This window comes from Macrosteles quadrilineatus, unplaced genomic scaffold (assembly GCF_028750875.1).
Source record: "Macrosteles quadrilineatus isolate MER2022 unplaced genomic scaffold, UCM_ALF_1.0 Scaffold_5__1_contigs__length_97177068, whole genome shotgun sequence".
In the NCBI taxonomy this organism is placed as follows: domain Eukaryota; kingdom Metazoa; phylum Arthropoda; class Insecta; order Hemiptera; family Cicadellidae; genus Macrosteles; species Macrosteles quadrilineatus.
This window is the reverse complement of record NW_026542598.1, coordinates 45,313,400-45,336,024: the sequence shown is the minus strand read 5'-3', so window position 1 is coordinate 45,336,024 and position 22,625 is coordinate 45,313,400. Positions and strand designations below refer to the sequence as shown.

At 36.0% G+C, this 22,625-nt stretch overlaps 2 protein-coding genes across 3 annotated transcripts in view; one reads left to right on the top strand and one right to left on the bottom strand.

Moving 5' to 3' along the window:
* Positions 1 to 8,785, top strand: part of LOC128995044 (NACHT and WD repeat domain-containing protein 2-like) — a 33,424-nt gene extending 24,639 nt beyond the window's left edge. The window contains exons 16-26 of the mRNA XM_054419917.1: positions 125 to 312; positions 985 to 1,058; positions 1,529 to 1,652; positions 1,853 to 2,084; positions 2,338 to 2,464; positions 2,666 to 2,808; positions 3,250 to 3,427; positions 4,045 to 4,207; positions 4,764 to 4,938; positions 5,690 to 5,824; positions 6,904 to 8,785. Of these exons, the coding sequence (XP_054275892.1) occupies positions 125 to 312; positions 985 to 1,058; positions 1,529 to 1,652; positions 1,853 to 2,084; positions 2,338 to 2,464; positions 2,666 to 2,808; positions 3,250 to 3,427; positions 4,045 to 4,207; positions 4,764 to 4,938; positions 5,690 to 5,824; positions 6,904 to 7,109 (1,745 nt within the window). The 3' untranslated portion in view covers positions 7,110 to 8,785. The remainder of the gene's footprint in view (positions 1 to 124; positions 313 to 984; positions 1,059 to 1,528; positions 1,653 to 1,852; positions 2,085 to 2,337; positions 2,465 to 2,665; positions 2,809 to 3,249; positions 3,428 to 4,044; positions 4,208 to 4,763; positions 4,939 to 5,689; positions 5,825 to 6,903) is intronic.
* Positions 8,786 to 9,753: 968 nt separating this feature from the next.
* Positions 9,754 to 21,305, bottom strand: LOC128995163 (metaxin-2-like). Of its 2 annotated transcripts, XM_054420081.1 has the most exons (7): positions 21,102 to 21,305; positions 19,771 to 19,941; positions 18,874 to 18,944; positions 16,189 to 16,278; positions 11,698 to 11,853; positions 10,376 to 10,452; positions 9,754 to 9,982 (listed from the first exon to the last, which is right to left on the bottom strand). In XM_054420081.1, the coding sequence occupies exons 1-7, from the start codon at positions 21,121 to 21,123 to the stop codon at positions 9,787 to 9,789; spliced, it is 783 nt and encodes a 260-aa protein (XP_054276056.1). In that variant the 5' UTR covers positions 21,124 to 21,305; the 3' UTR covers positions 9,754 to 9,786. The 2 variants fall into 2 exon arrangements, with proteins under 2 accessions (XP_054276056.1, XP_054276057.1); XM_054420082.1 differs by lacking the exon at positions 10,376 to 10,452.
* Between the last annotated feature and the right edge of the window lie 1,320 nt (positions 21,306 to 22,625).

The following is a 22,625-nucleotide window of genomic DNA, read 5'->3' as shown; positions in this document are numbered from 1 at the left end:
TCAAAATGACAAAATATCAGTGTAATGTTTGAATTGAAATAAATTATTTTTTGCATTTATAATTTAACTACAGTATTTACAAATTTAAATGTTGAAAATATTCAAGCAATCATTGTTGGTACAGTGGCGTGGGCGCCAGCCTGCCTGTTCTGGGCTCGTCTCAACAAGCAGTTGAGTCCGTTCCTACAGTGGGTCCCTGTCCAGGACACATGTGTGCTACAGTGGCGCACAGCGACTGTACGCAACCACATCTCTCAGCGCTACAACGCAAACCTCCCTCACGCGCGCAACATGCTCATTCAATATTATAAGGTATGTAACATCTTGCATCGTTGTAATAAGGCTACTGACATACAGATTTTAACGTAAAACTGTGATAAAGAATCAAGATATCTTTTTTAATCAGAGTTATTAAAAGACACTTGCTAATTTCAATCAGGTAATAAATTATCCTCATAGTGATTTTGACACTTCAAATTTTGTACATCCAAAAGATTTCTGATCAGTAAGTAAGTTAACAAAGTTTAGACCTAATTTTGGGACAGGTTATCACAGTTTTTTATACCTTGATTTTATAGCTTTCTCATATTCGTTTTATTTTCACAACATATAGACAGTGGAACCTGCAGTCATTCTCTGCAAAAAACTGTATAATTTGTAACTCTTATTTAGAATGGCACTCAATGGCAATTTATGACAACCAGCTACTGTAACAGACTCTTTTTCTGCAAACCTAAGATTTCTTTATTGTGTTCATTTCTATCACGCCCATATTCTCTTCTCTTCCATTTCAATCACTCTTGCATCTTGCAACTAGACTAGACAGCTCCTTATTACACTCCTTTCTTCTCTGCATCCCTCTTCATCTACTCCTGAGTCTTCCTCTCACATTTTCCTTTCATATTCTCTCTTTTCTTGCAAATGTACATGAATGGATTGCTAAAAATTACCGTAAACAATTAATCACCTTAAATATTCTTTCAGACCGAAATGTCAAAGCAGAAGGAGGACAAGTTTTCTGCAAGGCATTATACTCAGGCTGTTAAAATTGGGAACGGGTAAGCTATGTTAAAGTAGCTGTGTTATTCTATACTATCTTTGTCATTTTAATTGAAATTAATAAGAATTTAAGGAAATAACACAGGGAAATAGGAATAGGAAATGGTGATAAATTTTAACATTAGTTTAGCACCTGGTATGGACAATACAGTTATCATCAGAAATCTGGGGAGCGAGCTGGTGTAGTGGTTAGAGCACGGGACTTCAGTCCCTGAGGTCCTGGGTTCGATCCCCGCCAAGTCACCAATGGATTTTATCTAAGTGATAATGCCGCAACCCCTAGGTCTAGCCTCAAGTAATGTGAAAAACAATCCCAGGCTTGTGCCTAGCGTCCTAGGACAAAAAAAAAATAAAATCATCAGAAATCTAGTGAGGCATTGACAATACCAGGACTTGTTATATGGTAAAAGTTATTCGTGTTTTTATACATCTGAACGCCTTTTCCTTTAACTAATTTCCTATTTTGCAGGTACAATACCCGTAAACTAGAGGAGTTGCCATTCCAGGAGTTTCACTCGTCAGGAACTCTGTGGTCGTATCTGGAGGATCATGAGTGGCTCTACAGCAAAATATGTGGAGTTTCTGTATACCAGGTGAGTTTAGCACACTTCCTATCTCCCTCTATTTCTGTTACCAAGTTTCTTTTCAACTACTCTTTACTCTAATTCCCCTCATCTGCTCTTTGCCAAGTTTCTCCTCAGATGTTTTCCGACATTTGTTCACTAACCAATCAGCTTAATCGATTTTGCAAGCACTACAGAGTTTGTAAACTTGATCAAAAATCTGTCGTCAGGTTTTGGAGGACATCATTTTGGAGGAAAAAAGTAGTCAACACAAAGAAGACCTGAAGTGGCTGCGAAGCTTTTTGGAAGACAACGCGAGATCATTAGCGTATGATGGGAGACAGCTGTACAGTCTTCTTAGTGATATCACTTCTACAGTTGGGCTTTACAAGAACTGGAAAAGTGTTATAGAAAAGCCACCAATCCTTTCACTTGTGGCTGTTGTGCGAGAAGAAATAACAGGTGGGTGAGGTTAAGACCATTGACTATGGTTAAGACTTAAGAGCTTCTGAAATCAATAAAGTTGTAAATACAGATGCCTTGGTTTTCAATTTAAGATTATCATTCACAACAAAAAATAAAAATTATAAGTTTTAAGCTTTTTTTCTTGATTCTTGACATAGAAAAAGGACTTCCTTAACCTGTAAACCCCCCAAAAAATTAAATAACAACATAAAATTTCCTGTAGCTGAATAAAACATTTTGTTTTTTACAGATGAGGGGAATGAGATTTTAGACACTGACAAATGTCTAGACATGATCATCCGATTACCAAAAAACCCAAACTTTATAGTTACCATAGCAACGGAGAAAGAAGAGATATCAGTTTGGGATGTTGACACGTAAGTCGTCTAAGAAAAATATCAGAACAGACCTATTTGTCAAAAACTTAATTTGTTCAAGCTGATGTTGTTTTTCAAATGTATACTGTTCATACTGTTTAAAAGACACTTTACTTATTTGCACACCATTATAAAGAGAGTAATGTTTACTGTACTACTATCTCAATACATAAATATGTACTCAAGTAATTTATATTTCAGGTGCGTCAGAGTCAGAACGTTAAAAGGAGTTCCACAGCCTATCAACCTAGAAATGATAGATGACTTTCGATGTGTAGTGTTGTGTAAAAGAGAACTTCGCACATACAATTTGAATACTGGAACTCTCTTGACTAAGTTGAAAGGTAGGATTTAAATGATATTGTATTAGCATTCACAAACTCTGAGAATAAACAGGAGGTTGTACTTGACACAATTTTGTATCCAAAATTCAACGGTTTTATGCACCAGTTATCACCTTATTAACCTCCTTTGCTTGAGAGCATTTTGTACTGGATAAGCAGTGTAAAAAGAATAAATATTATGTTAGTTCATCTCGATTTTTTCAGCATTTCCACCCCATGACAGAAAATACAGGTATTTCAATTTCAGGTTTAGACGTAACAACAATTTCTTCTATTTTATATGTTCAATTCCGCAAATTCATCACTGAACCTTTTCAGCACTATCAAGATTATGAACTTCTTTTGCATTTGCAATTACAAAATTACCTTATCGACATTCCAGCAAATGTTTTACATACATGTTTCCATCTGCAAATACATTGTAAGACCCTGTATTTGCAGGTGTTATGAACCAGAAGATGCCGTACTTTGGTTTGCATGACTCGAATCACCTGGTGGCTTTGTCTCGCAACCGCATGTATGTCAACTTGATGAACCTGGAAACCGGAGATCTTGTGACAACGTTCAAAGCCGGAGAAGACCGGTTTCTCAACTCCTTGCTGGTTTCTGGCGATGGGAGGTGAGTGTTGGAGTATGATATAAACATGTTTTTATATATAGGCCTTTTTATATTGGGTCTTATAATAAAAAATATATAATATAAAAAATACAGTAGACAACCTCATGTTTAGTTTGGACGGCCACCTAGAGCATCCAATCGCCCGATACCTTCAATGATCTGACATACAGTAGGTCTAAAGATCTAAAAAGAAATTGTAATGCTGTTTTAAACTTTTAAACCATATAAGCGCTTTCAGTAGAGTCGGGTGCTATTGGCAGATGGGAGCGATTGACTTGTCAGTAGCAATCGGCAAAGTTACAATGGCCCACAGACCAACAAATTTATTTTGACACTCTAAAATTACTCATCAGCAATATTTCTGCTTATCTCATAACAACAGCTTTATAAGAAGGCATAAAGTACCGGTAACCTGGTGTTTTCAATAACTGCCAAAGTCCTGTACAAGCTGGATAACGAGCAACAACTTTAATAATAAAAATATAGAATTTCAGGACTCAAAAAAAGAGCCTACGTACTAGAAGATTTTTACTACACGGTAAAATTATTATTAAAAAGTTCAACCTGTTTGCCTTTATTTAGGCAATTTGATAAGAGGTTTCTAATTTGTCTCTTAGGGTCTTAGTCTGTGGGGACGAGACTCAAAAGCCATTCCCATTGCTGGTGTGGAACCTAGCCTCTCGTAAGCTGTTGTACGACTTGCGCATTCCCCATCATGATTTCATCACCACCCTAGCGGCCATTACATACGAAGGACACTATGTGTGCTGTGTAGCCAAGGTACGGTACCCAGTAAACTATCCTAGTTTTATATGAGAAAAATAGACTAGTGACATAAATATATATATACATAAAAAACGGTATCAGCAAACTGACACATACTTTTCTCATTAGCTAGTTAACAACCTTCATAATAAGATTATAGTTCATGTATTAAGTTACAAAAAAATGTACATTTTTATTGATTATTCCTATTGATAAATGTGTAACGATTAAGACTAAATGGCGAATTTTCTCAACATGTAAAACATTGATTAAACGCACCGCTAAGGATTTATAATGTTGACGGATTAGTTGAAAAAGATTGTTTAGTATGTCTCGGTTCGTTTAATGTAAGGGGGATATAGTTGTTATTGTATTCCTTGTTTAACCCACATTAAAAATTGTTTAATCTAAATATTTATTGCAACCATTTAAAAAAATTATTGCTTGTCCAATATCATAAGTCCAGCTGTACGTACTCTGTAATATCCAATCATTGTTAATCAGGTTTAGTATTTTAACTGCGGATTGTCAGGATCATCAACATAATTTTTATCAAAACTTAACATTGTAGGAGGTGGATGAACCAAGCCCCAACTTCATCGTCGTCTACGATCTCCAGTCAGGGACTCTGTTCAAGAAGTGGAAGCCTTCTGTCAACACCGTATCTCTGGACATCTCGTCCAAGGACGGCTGTGTACTCAGCGGTCTGGAGGATGGCAAGATACTGGTGTGGGACTTGATAACAGGTCAGTAAAACTATTCACTTTTGGATACTGAGGTGGACCAGCTGTAGTCAATTTGTTTATAAAAAAACACAGTTTAATATATTCACAGAGTGTACCGTAGTGCTTCAGTCTTAGATCATCTTTTCCACAATTAGTTTTTGTTCCTGTGATAGTTGATGCTGCATAAAATTTGGGGGTTGATTTTTAAGGCAGACCACATATCTAGATCCATCAACATCAACCACATTGCTATTTGCTCATCTGGGGTTGTTTTAAAAATCGAATGCAGCTTCTGCAGTGTTTCCCAATATCTAGTCATATAACACTAACAAACGTTAAGCCATAACATTATTCTGAGCTCTGTCTAATTTAAACCAATATTAAAAAGAGATTTTGATAGCAAATTTTTATTTTCACTATTAAACGATTTGTCAACAATTGTTTTGAAAATCTGGTGTAGATTTAGATGTCTATTAATTATGATGGTGTTTGGGAGAGAGAAGGCAAGGGCATGCAGATGCAAGTACCGAAAGTAGACGCTGTAGTGGTATTAAATAAATCCAACAGCCATTAATTGTTGATATGACTGTACAAAATAGCAAAAGCGACATTGGTTGTGGAAGGGTTCTTGTGTGCCTGCGCATCACGCTTGCCGCTCTATTGGCACTATCCATACCAGAGAAACGCCTCAATACATTTTTATTTATTCACCTCTTACTTACTTAATTGCTCAAGTGAAATGTTGACAGAGCTGTTTGATTGATGTTTGTAGGCAACTGCAGATGGCGCCTGAGTGGCCACAGTGCTCCGGTCACCAGTCTCAGGCTGGACCCATGTGGAGGTTGCTTTCTCTCGCTGGACGCTGAGTGCCGCGACCGATCACTGCGGCTGTGGAACCTCGTCGCAGGTCAGTCAACGCCTCCGAAATGTTGCTCGCTAGGTGTGTGAGTCGTCACACAGATTTTGATTTATTTTACTGAAGGGTCTGTTTCCGCAGATAATTATCGTCTGGGATATTTAATTTCTTGTTTTTTCTCGTGTTATACATTTTTTGCGTTTATTTAGTGTGAATCAATTTTGTCATGTTTTAAGTCCCTACTTAGATTGTTGTTAAGTATTTTTGTATGGAATAGCAACACTTTTCTTGCAAAATTCAATAACTAAAATTATTCTTATGTTATACATATTACTTAAAATGGTTTACAATACCTGCATATAGTAATCCTTTGTTGCTGTTTTGGCAACTAGTTTCGGTTCATTATTGAACCATCTTCAGGCCTCAAGGTGGCAAGATGGTTCAATAATGAACCGAAACTAGTTGCCAAAACAGCAACAAAGGATTACTATATGCAGGTATTGTAAACCATTTTAAGTATAATACAGTAATCCGGAGGCTAAACAACTATATTTTATACATATTAATAAATTATGACGACAGCAATGCAAGTGGATTGAAGTCAGTCAATACTTTGTCAAGAAGAAACTAGTAAAATGTTAATATAAAATAGACGCAATTAAATCGTTACCAATGCTAGACAGCGGAGAACCTTTAAGTATTCAAGAAGCTAATATCTACTTAAAAATTATTTTCAAACCATTGCTGATTCATTTAAAACTACTAAAATTGAACGGTTTTACTGTTTGATAGTTAAGGTTTTGTGTTGAAAAATGGTTAAAAAGTCTGTACATTCAAGAGAAATCTGTAATTTACATCAGCCCAGCACAGCTTGTTGGTGACTCACTTCAACTAATTTCATTTTAATTTAAACACTGGTGACAACTTTAACAAGGGGATGGAATGTCTAGCTCTATAGTCAACAGAGACATACAACTCTGCTGGGTTACCGGTAAATTGCTATGATAAAGTCTTAAATACTAGTGTGCCGGCTAATTCTGCTTCAATAACCTAAATCTCCTTAACGCAAATGATTACCTTTGAATTGGAGTATATCCATAGAAGAATCAAGTGATATTCTTGATCTGCAGGTGAGCTGAGTGCAGTGTGGACTCCCAAACGTCCCATCACCGCCTGTGAGGTGACGGCCGGGGGCAAGCGTGTAGTGTTGGCAATGGAAGGCTCACGCACACTAACCACTCTCCAGCTGTCGTCAGATAGCCCCGGCCCCGAGCCCCCGCCTGTGTACGGACTAGCGGACAACAACGGTCTCACGTTTGACCTGACGGAGAGGTGACCTTCCCCTCTCGTCCCCACTAATCACCGGCCCCGCCCCAGCTGGTCTAGGGCTCCGGGCCTGTGTTAACTGCCATTATGTTCGTTTCCTTTCACTGTTAGTCGTCGATACGGTAAAAAACACCTTGTTGCTTCCTCAACCAAAATTGTAATGTGAGTTACTCGTGGGTCCGCCTATCTAGTGTAAGTGCCCTGGGAGTACAAACCTGGAAAGACACGGTGGTAAATTGCGTATTGTGGTGGGTGGCTACTTTTGTAGTTTTTCAATTTGGCCAAAATCCTAGGTGTTGAGCAATGATACAGTGTTGTTTTGTATTCCAGTTCTGAGCTCACACCTTATTCACACTACATTTTAGGGTGGAGAAAACCCTCAACCTTGACTAAATTATATTTTATTTGAACTTAAGTTTGTAAACTTCCCAGCAAACGACTGAAGCACCCTGGTCACAATTAATGCAGCACTAGATTTTAATTGTGCACAGCTAAAAGATAATCAGTGTTTGATATTACCTGTGAACATCATTTGTGAACATTAGTGAAGTTTAGTACTAAATTAATTTTTACCAAAGTACTGGTAGGTATGCATGTTTCATGCTCTCTTGATTGTTTTGCTCGACATCTCATTTGTATAAAGGCGTTTTTGGTAAAATTTTGACATAGCTTTATATTTTCCCTTTGCAGTTCATTTTACAAGTCTCGATCTTTAATTAGGTAAGTTAGATTTGTTTACTAACAAGTAGCTATTCCACCAGAAATTTCATAACTAAATTAAAATATTTTCAATACCTCCTTTTCAAAGTTATTTGGTTTTAATCTAATCCTTTAATTCAATTGCAATGAAGCAAGATGTTGGTCATGAGAATAACCCTGCATTTTTTTTTTTATTTCTACTTATCTGATGTGAAATTAATAATGTAATCTATTTTTGATCCAAGTTACACCAAGGGTTGAACTTTATCATTAAGTTATTAACTAATTTCCTGGCGCCCAATCAACTTCTATATAAGGCCCTATTTAGGTGGCATCACACCCTAAGAATTCATCTGTGTTTTCAAAGACTTTTCCTAACCAAGTTATTATAAATAAATTAAATTTACAAATTACATATTTGAACAGTGAAAAACATGTTTTCTCGGGAACGCCCAAGGCTAAAGTGTAAAATTACACTGAAGCTTAATCGTGTTTACAAAAGCAAACAAGGTGTTTCCAATAATCTGTAAAAACCCATAAGCCCAAAGTTTCATTCTGTATGTGTGACTCTTCATCCGAACCTGAACCACAGACTTGGACCATCACTGTCGTATAAACGTATAGATTCCGAAACCACTAAAGTATAAATATTATATAAATATTATACATAATAAAGTGTATTTGCTGGCGTTTTCATCTGGAATGAAAACTGCCGCAACATGTTATTTGTGCCACATTGTTATTATTTTTTGATTGCGTAGATTTATTTTATGAATTTTATATTGTGCTAAGCACATTAGCTATATAAGAGTTTAGACGAGATACTATCAAATTACACTCTCACTCATTTTGTGGTATTATTCTGTTACAAGAACTAAAATGTTGTGTCTGAATTTATTATCAGTATTAGTTTTTACTCCATATTGTAACAGGGCTCAGTAAAAATAAATATAAACTGATGCAAACAAATTTGTGTTGTAATCTAGCTTGATGCTCACCATATCTTCCGATAAGACCAGTGCTTGTTACATTGGGAAATCTTTTTTAATATTTGTGGTAAGACTAATACTTCACCGTCAAGGCTACCAATAAAGGCAAGATAATATGAATTTAGCTATGGGCATTTTGCTTATTTATGACTGCAAAATAGTATATTTCATTACTAGGACCGAAAGTGGCATTTTCCGTCGCACGTTTAAGTTTTTGTGTGAGGTGAAGCCGAACACAGGGAACCCCAATTTCACGTACAAGGTGTGTTCAATTTCACGATTGAACATCATCAAAACGAAATAAAATCTTCTTAAAGGAAACCTACGTAATATTTCTCAATAAATTTTGTTTAAACATGAAAATAAAAGAATAAAACAACTTTTAACAATACATACAGCTGATTCAAATCATTAAATTAAACCGTAACAAAACACTAGCGCGCGTAGAGAATAAATGGAGAACTAATTGAGAGCGAGGGAAAGTAAATTTAGAGCAAGGGAAAATCAGCTGATCGATTTTCCCTCGCCCTAAATTAGAGCTTGGGAAACGACTACTTTCATTGATGTCAGCTGTTATCGAAAATAGTTACTTTCGTTACGGAGTGATGAAAAAGACTTTTAAGTTACTCAATCAAACAATTAGTATAATATAGAATTAGTTGTTATAGATGTTGTCAATTAGTGGTGAGCGAGACCCTTCCACCTCCATCACCGTTTTCGGCGTTTTCTTTTGTACGTTATCAACAATTAATTGTTGTTGGATTATTTAAATACCACCAGTGTCTGATGTGACTCTCTGTATTGTTAGACTTTCCCTCCTCCTTCCCTACACGTCATCCTAATCGACTTTTGATTAGTATCACTATATCTTGGTAATAACAACTTAACGTTGAGCTGCTTGACAGGATAATATAATCTTACATTATTACAGAATCTCAAATTTGATTGGAAATAAAGAAATGTAAATAACAACGAGTATTTGGTTGTTTATTAGAAATTTCAAATCAGTTTTGTAACAACTTTGAGTGAGGTGGTATTGGTATTGGCTCCACTAAAAAATTCTTCATGAATTCTTAACGAGTGGTCAACAAGATTGGGGTAGGTTTTGACGACATCAGCAATCTTACTGAAGGTAGGAGTGGAGGACAGAATTGTGTGGACATGAGCAAAAACCAACGCATCCAACTCTGTAGCCCTGAAAACATCAACATTTTACGTACATAGACAATTAATTGTAGACATAGAGTTATAACGATTGTATCTACCAGTTTTATCAACAAAAGATGGAACACTCTGAAAAACTATGCATGATACATAGTCTATTCTTGACCTTTATGTCTTAGACTTTCAAAAGGTAAATAAATGTTTTATAAAAAAAAAAAAAAAAAAACAACTGGTGTGATTGAATAGTATTCATCCAAACATTTACATTTGTAATATTGATTACTGATACCACTAAGAATTCTGAGTTACACCTCCATTGATATTTACTTCCTTAAGCGCAGAATTCATGGTTGTCAGAAAGTTTTTCTGTGGCAGTCAGGTTTTATATCTCTGGGTAAATGGTTGTAACTATTTTATTACTTACTGGTCTCTGAAGAAATACTTTTCGTAGCCAAGTCTAGTTGAAAGTGTTTTGCAGCATTTATCCACTTGAAAAACCGCCTAGAAATTAAGGTTAAATAATTTAGATAACCTTCAAGAGTAACACGACTGTGGGTTTCAGCTTAAGATTACGATACCCGTGTGAGAAACAAAAAAGGTATAGCAATCCGCACTTGTATAGTAATGTATGTGGAATAAAATAAATGAACTAGTATTAGATTTACCTTTGTTGTGACTTCTTTGTAAGATGTTTATAATCACAATATGTTGATTAGGAAGATTGAAGTTGGTGTTAGTAAAGTTTGTTAAGTTTGCGAGTTTAAGTTTGATAAAACTAAAATACTTGAGTTTAATTTTTTTTTACGCCACACTACACTATTTTGACGAACTTCCCATGCAAGGATTTAGTTCAGAAAACAGCTGTTTGCCGCCAGCTTAATCAAATGGGGTGTCATTGCGTACTACTGTACTGTAATGAGTTTTATCGGACACCAATCAGCTGATTATACTGTATTTGGGTGGCAATGAGTGGTTATAAAAAAAACATAACCTCTCTTAGAGGTTATGACTAGTGATTGTTAGTCCTTTAGTTGGTGGTAATTTATAAAGATTTGAACAGATTTAGTAGTAGGCCTATAGCGTAAACTATCGTACGTCACTCGTCCAAAATGTGTTTACCAGACTCGTATGGTAATCCCATACTCGACGTCCGGTAAACACTTATTTTCAGGACTAGTAACTTTTATTCTATTGCAACAATTATGAGTCCAAAACAAAAATCAAATTCAATCAGCTACCATTTATTAATAATTTATCAAATCCATGCCTTTGGCACACCCTATGAATTTCTCCACCTTGTGTGGCATCTTCAGGGGTCTTCTTACTCATGTATCACTAACATTATAGTATTGCATTAACAAAAATATTTACACTTGTACCGTCACTAGTATCGCAGTTGGGTCGATCGGACAAAACTACAGTGGACACGCGGCAGAGTCATGGCAAGACTTCCTGATCGAATCATCCGGCAACAGCACATTTAGGATACTCTCTTGTAAATAGTTACGGAATTAAGTGTGGGCTAAATTAATATATTGAGTAGTATTGAGGGGAAGACACCTTTTAATTTAACTGTAAAAAAAAACAATAGTGTTGGCAATATTTTAGCCAAGAGATAAATTTTCTTACTATTATACCAGGCCTAGTCACCCTAACAGAAGGAGGGCGCAACTAACTCTCACGCCCATAGCAGTCACATGCAAACCGTGGCACAGACCAGGCCGCAACCCAGTAGTATGTACAAACCTCTCCGGTGGTTAAATGAAAGCGGTCGAGATATTTGGAGACTTGCTTATACTTCCGTGAGGTGAGCACCCAGTCTAGAGGAAAAGGCCGCTTGAAGCCACTCCTCACCTTGGTGTAAGTTGTGAAGATTCTTTCATCCATCCAGCATAGGTACAGCTGCAACAGAATCCACGTTTAACTAGGTTACATCAAAACTATGTTTATATTAGATTATATTGTCGTTGCCTGTGTTCTAGAGTAGGTAAGATGTCTGTGTCACCCTATGCATTGATTGAACACCCGCCTAAACAAAAATACACAGGAATTTGCATCATTATTATTGTTTTTAACACTGATTCCACATAAGCTGGTAGCAATAGAGCAAATAGATTTACCATTAACAGTGATGAAAGCAGTAAATTGTATTCTGAACTTCAAAAGGAATTTTAAATTCAATAACTGGAAGAACATACAATTCTGTTTCATAATAATGTTAACTAAACTCAAAGAAATATTGACCCCATGTTCCAAATAATTTAATATCCATGTTTATGTTAGTTGTTTATAAAAAAACTAGCAGAGTACCCGTCCTTCGTACGGGGTTGGCATGTAAGTATAAAGTGACATTAGCGTATGGTTTGACAGCTCCATTTAAGTAATGTTAAATAATGTTTACATTCAGAATAGTGACATCATTATTTTAAATATGATCCTTACCCTCTCTGTTCTAATATTCATGCAGTATTTAAATGAATGTTTGAACCAGCTGTATGGAATTGTGAAATCAAAATTAATTTGACAGTTAGTACTGCTTGTTTACATTTTTAAACTTTGTAGGTTTGTTCTTTGTTGTCATGGATACCATCAATCAAAATTTACTTTGAAATCTCTCACCTCCGATTTTTGAAAGCCCACGGGGCAGAGCCCGAGGTCAATATTGAAGCGGGAATAGTTCTATATGTATCCTCGGAACTGTAGCTTCATGTGTGTGCAATTTGAGCCCAATAGGTTCAGTAGTTTTTGAGATTAGCTCATACAAACACACACATACACACACAGACACCACCTCTTCTTTATAATAGTATAGATAGATAGATAGATAGATATATTGTTTTGAATTTTATCATTACCTGTATTTTTGGTAACAATAACCTTTGTAGCACCTTTACCTACACATTACATTACATTAACAAGTAAAAGAGTTTCGCGTTTAGGTTCAATTCAAGATTCGGGATTAGATTTTTTTAAGTTTCGGTTTCGGTTTTGAGATTCAAAATGTCTGGTTTTGACCATCACTAATAGCTACTTACATAGAGAAATTCACTGTGACTACCCGAGCTCTAAAATTTTCAACTTAATACACAACATTGAAACTAACAAAACAACACGGAAACACATTGACAAACTAGCAACACTTGAAAGATCAAAGCACCCGCCAGACCATCAACCAGGGAAGTTCTGCCCTTAACTTGACACACAGCCCAAAACCAACTACCTTAGTCAAGAAGGAAGAAAGAAAGACCTCCCACCGTGAGACCACTGCATGTACCTCGTCGTGTTGTCTGATCAACCCTACGTAAATGTTGTAGGTACTATAACTATAGTGTTATTGATAAAAAGATAAATTAAGATACCCTGAAGATGCAACACAAAATGGTGAAAAGGAAAAAAGGGTGACACAAACATTGTACATACTCAAGAACACATGCAACGACAACAAAGGTTTAAAAATACACTGTTAAAACATGCCATCATTTGTGTGTTGGAGATTGTTCTTAAACACATAGCATTTATTTCAGTCAAGCTATGGAGACCTCTGAAGCAATTAACACCCTGAGTACTGATATAAAATAGTACTTTTGTTTAGGATGTAAAAGGTATTTACTTTTAAGAACCCAGATTGTACAACAATCAACACCCTCCAGTTGGTAGAGATGTATGTTTGATTGTTTAGGCTGGGCGCACACTGATCCAGCATTTCACCTGAAGCAAAATGTTGCACAACGATTTGCTTGAAGCGTTTTTTATTTGCTTCTCCAGTGTGCTGGAGGTTCAAGCATGATTCAGCTTTTGGTTTCAAGCAAAATAAAGAAAAATAAATATTAGAATTACATATTACCTTATGTTTACTGGTCTTACTACAGTATTGTTTTAACTTATGCGACGAGGAAGTCAACTATTGCTGTATGTCAGTTTTTGCAAAATGCTGGACTAAATAGAAAGACAACATTGGGTTCACCCAATCAATCTGTTGATAGACAGCTTTTCTCTCAGAAATTAAATCAGATCCAGGGAAATTTTACAATCATTGTCGAATAATTGCTATACTATTTTATAGGAAGGGTTTTAAAAACCGTAAGAAATTATTATTAGATAGTGTCGTGATGGTTATATAAATAATGATTAAAATGAACTGAGTAATATAATTTCTTAATTATTTTACTACTTTGCATGGGCTGTATGACTACCAAAATGGTAGGAAGAAAAATTAAACAAAAATATTGTTCAATATAAATTCAAAATATAAATTTAAGTGCTAACGCAACTTCAAAATTTATTTTTCAAAGAAGAGTTATTTTTTAATCAACAAACGGTCAATTGAATTTTGAAAGCCACTAAGGGCCCTTTACACGAGGCCACTGGTGGCGGACACCGGTGTCCGCAACCAGTTACCGGCCGGGAGACTGCAGTGGATGGTACAGGCAACTTACAAGCCACTCTACTACAGCCACTGTACTGGTAGAAATGCTGTACATGCTGTCGAACAATGAACATCTCCTTCTTCTCGCGTTGATAATAAAGAAAATAAGGCAAAGACACAGGCGTACTATACCGAATAGCCGGTTACTTTTCAATTTCGCAAATTAGATCATCAGTATCCACTTTGTTTTCTATTATTTTGTTTATTCTCTTCTTCTGTTGTTTTCCTTTGTCTTTTTCTTTTTCAGCAACGTCCTCTTTATTTTTCTTCTGATCACTCATTTTCACAAACAAACAATTCAACACGAAAACACTCAACAACTACAACCATAGTGCGTTTGTCTTTGCAGTCTGCACGTGAACTGATTCAAAATAGCTGCGTGCTCATCCACTGGTGGCGGCCACTGGTTGCTACGTGTGAAAGCTCCCATATAATTCAATGCCCCGCGACGAGTTGCCGCCACTGCAGTTGCCAGCGGTGGCCGACTAGCAGTTGCGCGAGAAGACACTGCTCGGCCACTGTGTAGTGGCGGGCAACTACAGTGGCTGTGTGTGAAAGGTCCCATTTAAAATAATGTTAAAGCTGTGGCGGGCAACCAGTGGCGGCCACCGGTGGCGGCCACCAGTGGCCTCGTGTGAAAGGGCCCTAAGATTTTCTAGCTAGAAGGGATTTGGCGCATGCGCAGAACGTTTTGCTCCTTGAAACATCAAACATGGTGCTGTATGGGATCCATTCGTCGAGCAACTGCTCAAATGTTTCAAGGCGTTGCGAGGCGCCTCACAACGTTTGCTTGATCAGTGTGCGGCGTCCTATTGAAATACATGGAGCGCTCGTACCCAGCGTAACATTTTGCCTCGCAACACTTGCTTCAGTGCGTCCGGCCTTACCAGAACAGCTCTGGCAACCTAGAAGCATCCCATATGTTGCATGTGTTCAAGGCAACCAAACAAAAAAATAGGGATGGACGAGATTGGATTTTTAGTTCGAGACGAGACGAGACGAGATTTTTTATTTCTCATAAATTTTCGAGACGAGATCGAGACGGGATTTCCCTTCTCATACACAACGGGAAATGCACGTTCAAAATGTTTACCTGATTTTGTAACATTGTTTAGATGACTGTTTAAATACAAAAATAATGATAATAGGCAAGAATATTTACAACCTTTTATTAAAAAAAATCAGCATAACATTTTTTTATTAATAACGCCTAACTTATTAAAAATGCCTATGATTAGGAAACATAGTGATATCAGTTAGGATAGAGTTCAACTTATCCTAAAATAAAATAAATCATAAAATAAAAGCAATATTAATTTTTATAAAATAGTTACTTGTTTTGACTTTTTATAGTAATAAAACATTCCTCACACTGCTTACACTTAACAAAACTTCTCAAATGTTATTAAAGTAATACTGTATTATTAAAATAATTAAAGTAATATTTACATTTAAAGAATTAATTAAATAAGAACGCCTTCGCAAAGGAAACGCAACTACAACACGCTCCTGTATTGCGGGTATTGCATTGACTTTCTGCAGGCGTTTTTAATTTTTTTTTTTTTTTTTTTTTTTTTTTTCTCGTCTCGATAAAAATCTCGGCCAAAAAGAAATCTCGTCTCGTGTAACGAGATTTAAAATTTCCCGAAAATATCCCGAAATTTCGAGACTTGACCATCCCTACAAAAAAACTTTCCATCACTGCAAATACTCCAGATAGAATCTTACTTTCAAACTTCAAGCAACTTGGCTTTTTTTATTGCACAGGTTTTATGTGACTGTGACACTAAAAGTTCTACTGAAAAACCTACCTCAGCATTAAAGAGCTTTGTCAACAGAGAAGTGTACACCTTCATGTCATTGAGTGAGGAAACGTCCAAGTGTCTTGACGGTGATGTTCCCTTCAACAAACACATCTTATATAGTAGGCCGTTTCTCAAATGTCAACCCATGTAGCACAGATGGTTGGGCCAACGTTGGCCAACTGTGGGACAGTTGGTCGATGGTTGGTTGGAGCTTCCACAACCAACCAACCGTTGTCCAACTGTATATCTCGTAGTTGGGCCAACCAATATTTACAACTGTGGACCAACATTGGTTCATTGTTAATGAAATACATTAATATGCATTGCTGGGTATCATACATCAAGCCAACCGTTGTCCAACCGTTTTTCACTCTGTTGGACCAACAAAAGATACTTTTGTTGGACCAACGATGGTCCATAGTTGAGTTTACACGACTTTTCATTCTCTGGGTCTAGCTTTCACAACATAATTATAATAAAATATCTGGTTTTACAATACCTTTATCAGTTCCAAAAGTTTCCAAAAGTTTTTGGAACTGATAAAGGTATTGTAAAACCAGATATTTTATATATTACAACTCCGGGGCTACAACAATGAATTTTAATAATTATAATAATGCAAATATTTTTTAAATTAATATTCTTTAACTTATTTGCAACAATTTAAGGGGAAAGAGTAATTAATCATATAACAGGCAATTATAATAGCATTAATAATCTAACAGTAATTAATTAATCTATATTCAAATACCAGTATCCTCTCTAACTCCAAAAAAAAAAAAAAAAATTACTTATGATGCCTTAACAGATTAACAGAATCATATTATACTGTGTAGTATCAAAAATGTTTGAAGCATTGCGACCATTGCAACTGTCGGCTACTCTTTCACCACTTGAAAACTCTCTATATCAACAATCACAGATAGCTCAGTGGTAAAGTAAGAGGCTCATAAGTCGAAGGACCCGGGTTCAAGACCCGTCTGGGCCAAAAAATTTTGTTCTAGCTTTTTTTCAAAATTTGTTTTTATGAACTATTTAATCAATTTACTCAACTAATAATTATGCTTTTCGTACTAAATCTTTATTATTTTGTGTGAAATAAAACGGTTGGTCAATGGTTGGCTGGAAAACAGTTTAAAGAGGTGACATTTCTACCGTTGGCCAACTGTGTGGCTCCACAATTTACCAACGTTGGCCCAACCATCTGTGCTACATGGGAAAACACTTCTATTCACTGACATTTCAGCCTCAATGCTGAGTGCAATCTTCAGGAAGACTGGACTTTCAAATCAAATAAACTTACAAGACATACATATGGCTTCATTGTAACTTGCTATGAAAACAGTGCAGAAGTCAAGTTGCCCATCTGCATTTCATCTTACAGTGTGTACCAAAACAAACAGTAAGAGTGTATTATAATTATTTCTTTGGTTTCAATACTGTGTGTTATTTAACATACTGTACTTTCAACTATTAGTTAGCATACTTTTTTAAACTAATTTAAAACAAAGATGTCAATATATAGTCTTATATCAGTTACTGGCTGAATTTATTTAATTGGTTAATATTAATGCAAAACTTATTAATCATCGAGATTTTATTTGTAACCACCGATTCCACCAAGATCATAAAAAAAATATGTAGAAGCCGATCTTGTCTATCAACATAGTACTTTCTACCAGCATAGGAGTAGGTAATGAAATTCCACAGTTATTAATCTGTATTCTGGGTTTTAATCTGTGTTTAAACATTAATTTGACAAATTATTATAAATTATTTATTTGAGATGGGTGCGCCACCTAGGTGCTTATTTTAACCCAAGTACCGTGGTAGCAGGTATATTTGATTCAATCCTAATTATTTACAATCAAATATTAAACACTAAGGGTCCATGATTTCAGAAATAATTCCTGTTAAAAAAACACACAGAGCTATTGATTGGAATAACAAAATCTATAGCCTGTATATGATCCTACTAATATTATAAATGAGAAAGTTTGGATGGATGGATGTATGGATGTATGGATGTATGTTTGTGACAAGTGAACGCGAAAAATACTGGACGGATTGGGCTGAAATTTGGCATGATGATAGCTCACATTCCCGATTAACATATAGGCATATTCTTATTTCAAAAATCCTTTCGGGCTCCGCCCCAGTGGCTCTGGAGTTTCCCATGTTAACCTTATGAGAAATGGAATTATTGAATCTTAACAGCTGTTTCAATTAAACAAGTTGGTTCTGTTCTATGATGTTCAATAGCATTAAAGTTACAAGGATTACCAACAGGGTGCAGCACTATTATTTCTTTTACATTTATGAAAACAGCTAATTTGCAACCAAAAGGTGAGTGAGCGTAGCGAACGAACTTCAACCTGGAGGCGAGTTAGCGTAGCGAACGAGCTAACCTGAAGGCAAGTGAGCGCAGCGAACGAGCTCCAACCTATAGTTGAGTGAGCGTAGCGAACGAGCTCCAACCTAAAGGTGAGTGAGCGTAGCGAACAAACTTCAACCAGGACGTGATTGAGCCATAAAACGAGATAATCTTGAAAATTAAGAAGTTAAACGGGGCAAAGCCCGCGGGTTACAGCTAGTAAAATATATGCATGAAAATCTCTGTAGAAAATAGAAATTAGGAAATACTTATGCAATCAATACAGGAACACATTAAAACAAATTAAATCAACTTACCTGAAAGAATCTTGTTATCGTTTCCAGCTCTGATACTAGAATAGTACCACACTTAAGAAATGGAACTTTTCCTAAAAAATATTTAAAAAGTTAATTTAAAATCTTTCATTTACCTAACATTTCAGTAAAAAGCCGACTCCAGACTTGCGCCATTCGCCAAGCACAAGGCAGCGACTCCCCAAATCGCGAGTAGTGTGGAGTACGGTAGTGTGGTGTTTGTCTATTAGGCAAGCAGCAAATATGTTCATCATGCTCGTGTTTTCCTGTTCACTGTCGGTATTTTTGCACACATCAAAGTAAACAAACAGTTGCTCGGAAAACAACACATGTATGTAGACGTCTAGTCGTTAATTGGCGAATTGCAAGACAACTAGATTGCCGAACATGAAATATTTCGTGCTTTGCAAATGGCTCATGTCTGGAGCCGGCTTTAACTTTAAGTTATGTGTATCACATTTGAAAATTATTTATCAATACAACACAGGACTCAAAAATGTTCTCTCATTTCTGAAGTTTTTAATTTTAACCCAACTATAGATTGACGAAATTGGGGAATAAATTACTACAACACTAGGCAATTGTTCTGCATACTGTTACCTATTTCAACCAAAGTATATTGTTGAGCAATAACAAGTGACAAAAACAAAGATTATATTGCCATCCCTATTGTAGTTACCGTATTCATTTTGTAGATGATTGAAAAAAAATATTATTTACTATTTCACATTTAAAGGTTGGTAAACATTACCGTAGGCCTACTGCTTGTATTAATCAGTATAAGAGCCAATAGGCTACTAAAATCCAATAACAAATTATCATATTACAGCTCTGAATCTATTGGACACTTTTCGGTAGGATTGCTCTTTCGAGCACATTGCAATATCCATAAGTACTTACCTATAGTACTTGAAGGTGACATATCTTCAGCATTCAATGTTTCTTTCACTTCATAGTTCACTTTGCACATCCTGAGAAGTGTTTTAACAAACATGCAGTTGACTTCATCTGGTAGCAAAATTTGCTTTGATGCAAAAGGTTGAAATAGTAAAACAGGATTTTGTTCATTATCTGAAAAAATTAGAATTTTTTAAAGTTGCTTTTGAAGGGTGTGGTAGTTCCTTTGATTGAAAACTAGGTTGACCTAGGTTAACTAGGTTTGTGTTATATTTTAAAGATTCATCCAATATTTGAAATATCGGGATTCCCATGTAGGGGCCCTCGCGCTTGACAGGGATCATCGCATTAAATTGGCGTGTCTATACAAGCGGGATTCACAACGCAAGTGGGGAATGGAGGCAGGGTCTTGCAGTTGACATTTACGACTGATTCAAACCTGGGGTGAATCCCACCCAGCCATTCTACATCTAGCGATGTTCATGTTAAGTTACTGCAGGTGGCAGCTCAAATTTATATCTTAATTATTGTCCAGTTGGGAAGGTGCAGTGTGATGTTCGACACAGAGAAGTTTATTTGTGAGATACAGTAGAGGCTTAGCCTGCACTGTATACTCGTAGGTAGTGTCAAGACTGACGATTATTCAAATCAAGAGATAAAGGCCAAAATATTGGAATGAAATTGGCAAAGCGAAGACTGGGAGGTTTTCACCAAAACTGGAAAAACTTGTCCCGGTAGCCTACTGTACCTCCGATGGTCATTAAAGATGACATTGAATGTCTCTCTTGTCAGTCTGTTTGATAACGTCGGATGTGTCCACTATCGAGGCGATTAGGCCTAGAGGTTTCTTATGTTTCTTTCTCAGCAGTTCGAATAGCTGTGGAAAGGTCGTCGTCTGTGGGTGTGGAACCAATGATGCTGGCAACATTTCCTTTCTGTATGGCCATGGCAATTTGTTGAACTAGGTGTTGAATAATAATAGTAATAAATAACAATAGGTAGGATTTGGACAACCCCAACTATACAACCGAGCTCCACCGTGTCCATCCCGCGTCTGAACCACCTTGCCTGACAGGTATGTAATTTGCACAAAATGTTGGCGCAGACACACGAAGGTCCCCTCGCGAAATTCACAAGAATGAGCCTTGAGCTGCATATCTTGGTCAATTCAACTTAATATAGCTTTATTAACTTATATGTTTGCCAAGGAATATATCTCTAAATTTGTATCTCTAAAGCTCTTTCAGATACTCTTTTACACGACCTATATTTTACTAGGCCTATTACCACAACTAACTTAAGCCAATACAAAAGCTAAGGCTTAAAATTATTACCTTGGCAATCTCCAAATTCCATTTTAATGTGTCTCAGGATTCTTATCAGTGATGTAAAATAGTACCTAAGTTACTTTTAGGACTTAGATATATAGGTAGGTCTACCTTGTTTAACGTAAAAAATATCTTTTAACAAAATCCACTTATTTTGTTTTGAATTGAAAATCACTACCACATTGCCAAGAATGCCAAGCTAGAAGCCACAACAACATTTTGAATTCGTTTCGTTTGATTTTCTCCTTTTACTTCTTCCTTGATAGCTATAACCAGTATAATAGGAATAACTTGACAACAAGAACAAACGAAAACACAGAAAACTGAGCTAATAATAATGAAAAATCTTTGCAAATAGTTAACATTGAATATAGTTGTGTAGTCAATAATAAAAAATTACAAAAATAATAATAACAATAATTATTATTAACAATAGTAATAAATACAATAACAATAATAAATAACAATAGTAATGAATAATGGCAGTATTGAATAATAATAATTAATTAAGCTCCAGCCCTTCATTTAATTTAGCCCTGGAAGGGTTAATTTCCGTTATATAACATTTAATTGAGTGTTTAATAGTGTAACTGTCCTTAATTCCATATTGTATTATTTTTGGAAATAGAGAAATAGACAAAACTTAATTCTTACATTAATTTTACAAATAAAATATTGATGAAAGGTCGTCGTCTGTGGGTGTGGAACCAATGATGCTGGCAACATTTCCTTTCTGTATGGCCATGGCAATTTGTTGAACTAGGTGTTGAATAATAATAGTAATAAATAACAATAGTAATAAATAAAAATAGCAATAAATAAATAAACTGATATATTAGTTCATCTATGGCTAAGTATAGCCTGTAGGAGGGTTGAGTTGGTTACACTGGTTAGTACATAGTCTATGGACTATGTTTATGGTAATATCATAGGATTGATCAAACATGCTCTCTAGCACCATATGTCCCATAAGATAACATGCCGACAGCCGTATTTTAGCCGTTACCAGCTCATTATTTCGCGTAATATTTATTTAAATTAAAATTTATGAACATAAATTCATCGAAAGATTGAAAATAAAACATAGGCTATAGAATTGAAAACCAAAACAATATTTAAATTGAAAATAAATTTTTCAATTTAACACGTGGTCCGTGGACACCGATAGACGCGACTGCCATAGTGCCATTGTTTCAAATGGACTTACCAGGAGCTGCGATTCCCCGCCGACAATTCCAAGAATAGTGGTAACTCCCTTCTGTGATTGTGGTCTGTGGACTGTGACTGTGACCCGCCCTTGATGAATGATGACTGCGCCGACTGTGGGCTGCAGCATAACGGAACGTGATGAACAGATTATAACCAATGGGAACAAGCCGACTGGTCGGGTTACCTCGTTACCTACAACAAATTTCGATTCGAGTTTTTTGTTTGTTTTGTTCTTTTCTTTGTTGACTGTTAGTTGTCAGTTGTCATGTTGTGTTGTCGTTGTGAAGTTGTTTTGTGTCTTGTGTGATGTGAAGGTGAGGT

Coding starts and splice junctions, on each gene's coding strand:
- LOC128995163 (XM_054420081.1), bottom strand. CDS start 21,123: ATGGAATTTGGAGATTGCCAAG. Junction 18,945..19,770: donor GTCACCTTCAAGTACTATAG/GTAAGTACTTAT, acceptor AATATTTTTTAG/GAAAAGTTCCATTTCTTAAG. Junction 11,854..16,188: donor CAAAGCTCTTTAATGCTGAG/GTAGGTTTTTCA, acceptor ATTCTGTTGCAG/CTGTACCTATGCTGGATGGA.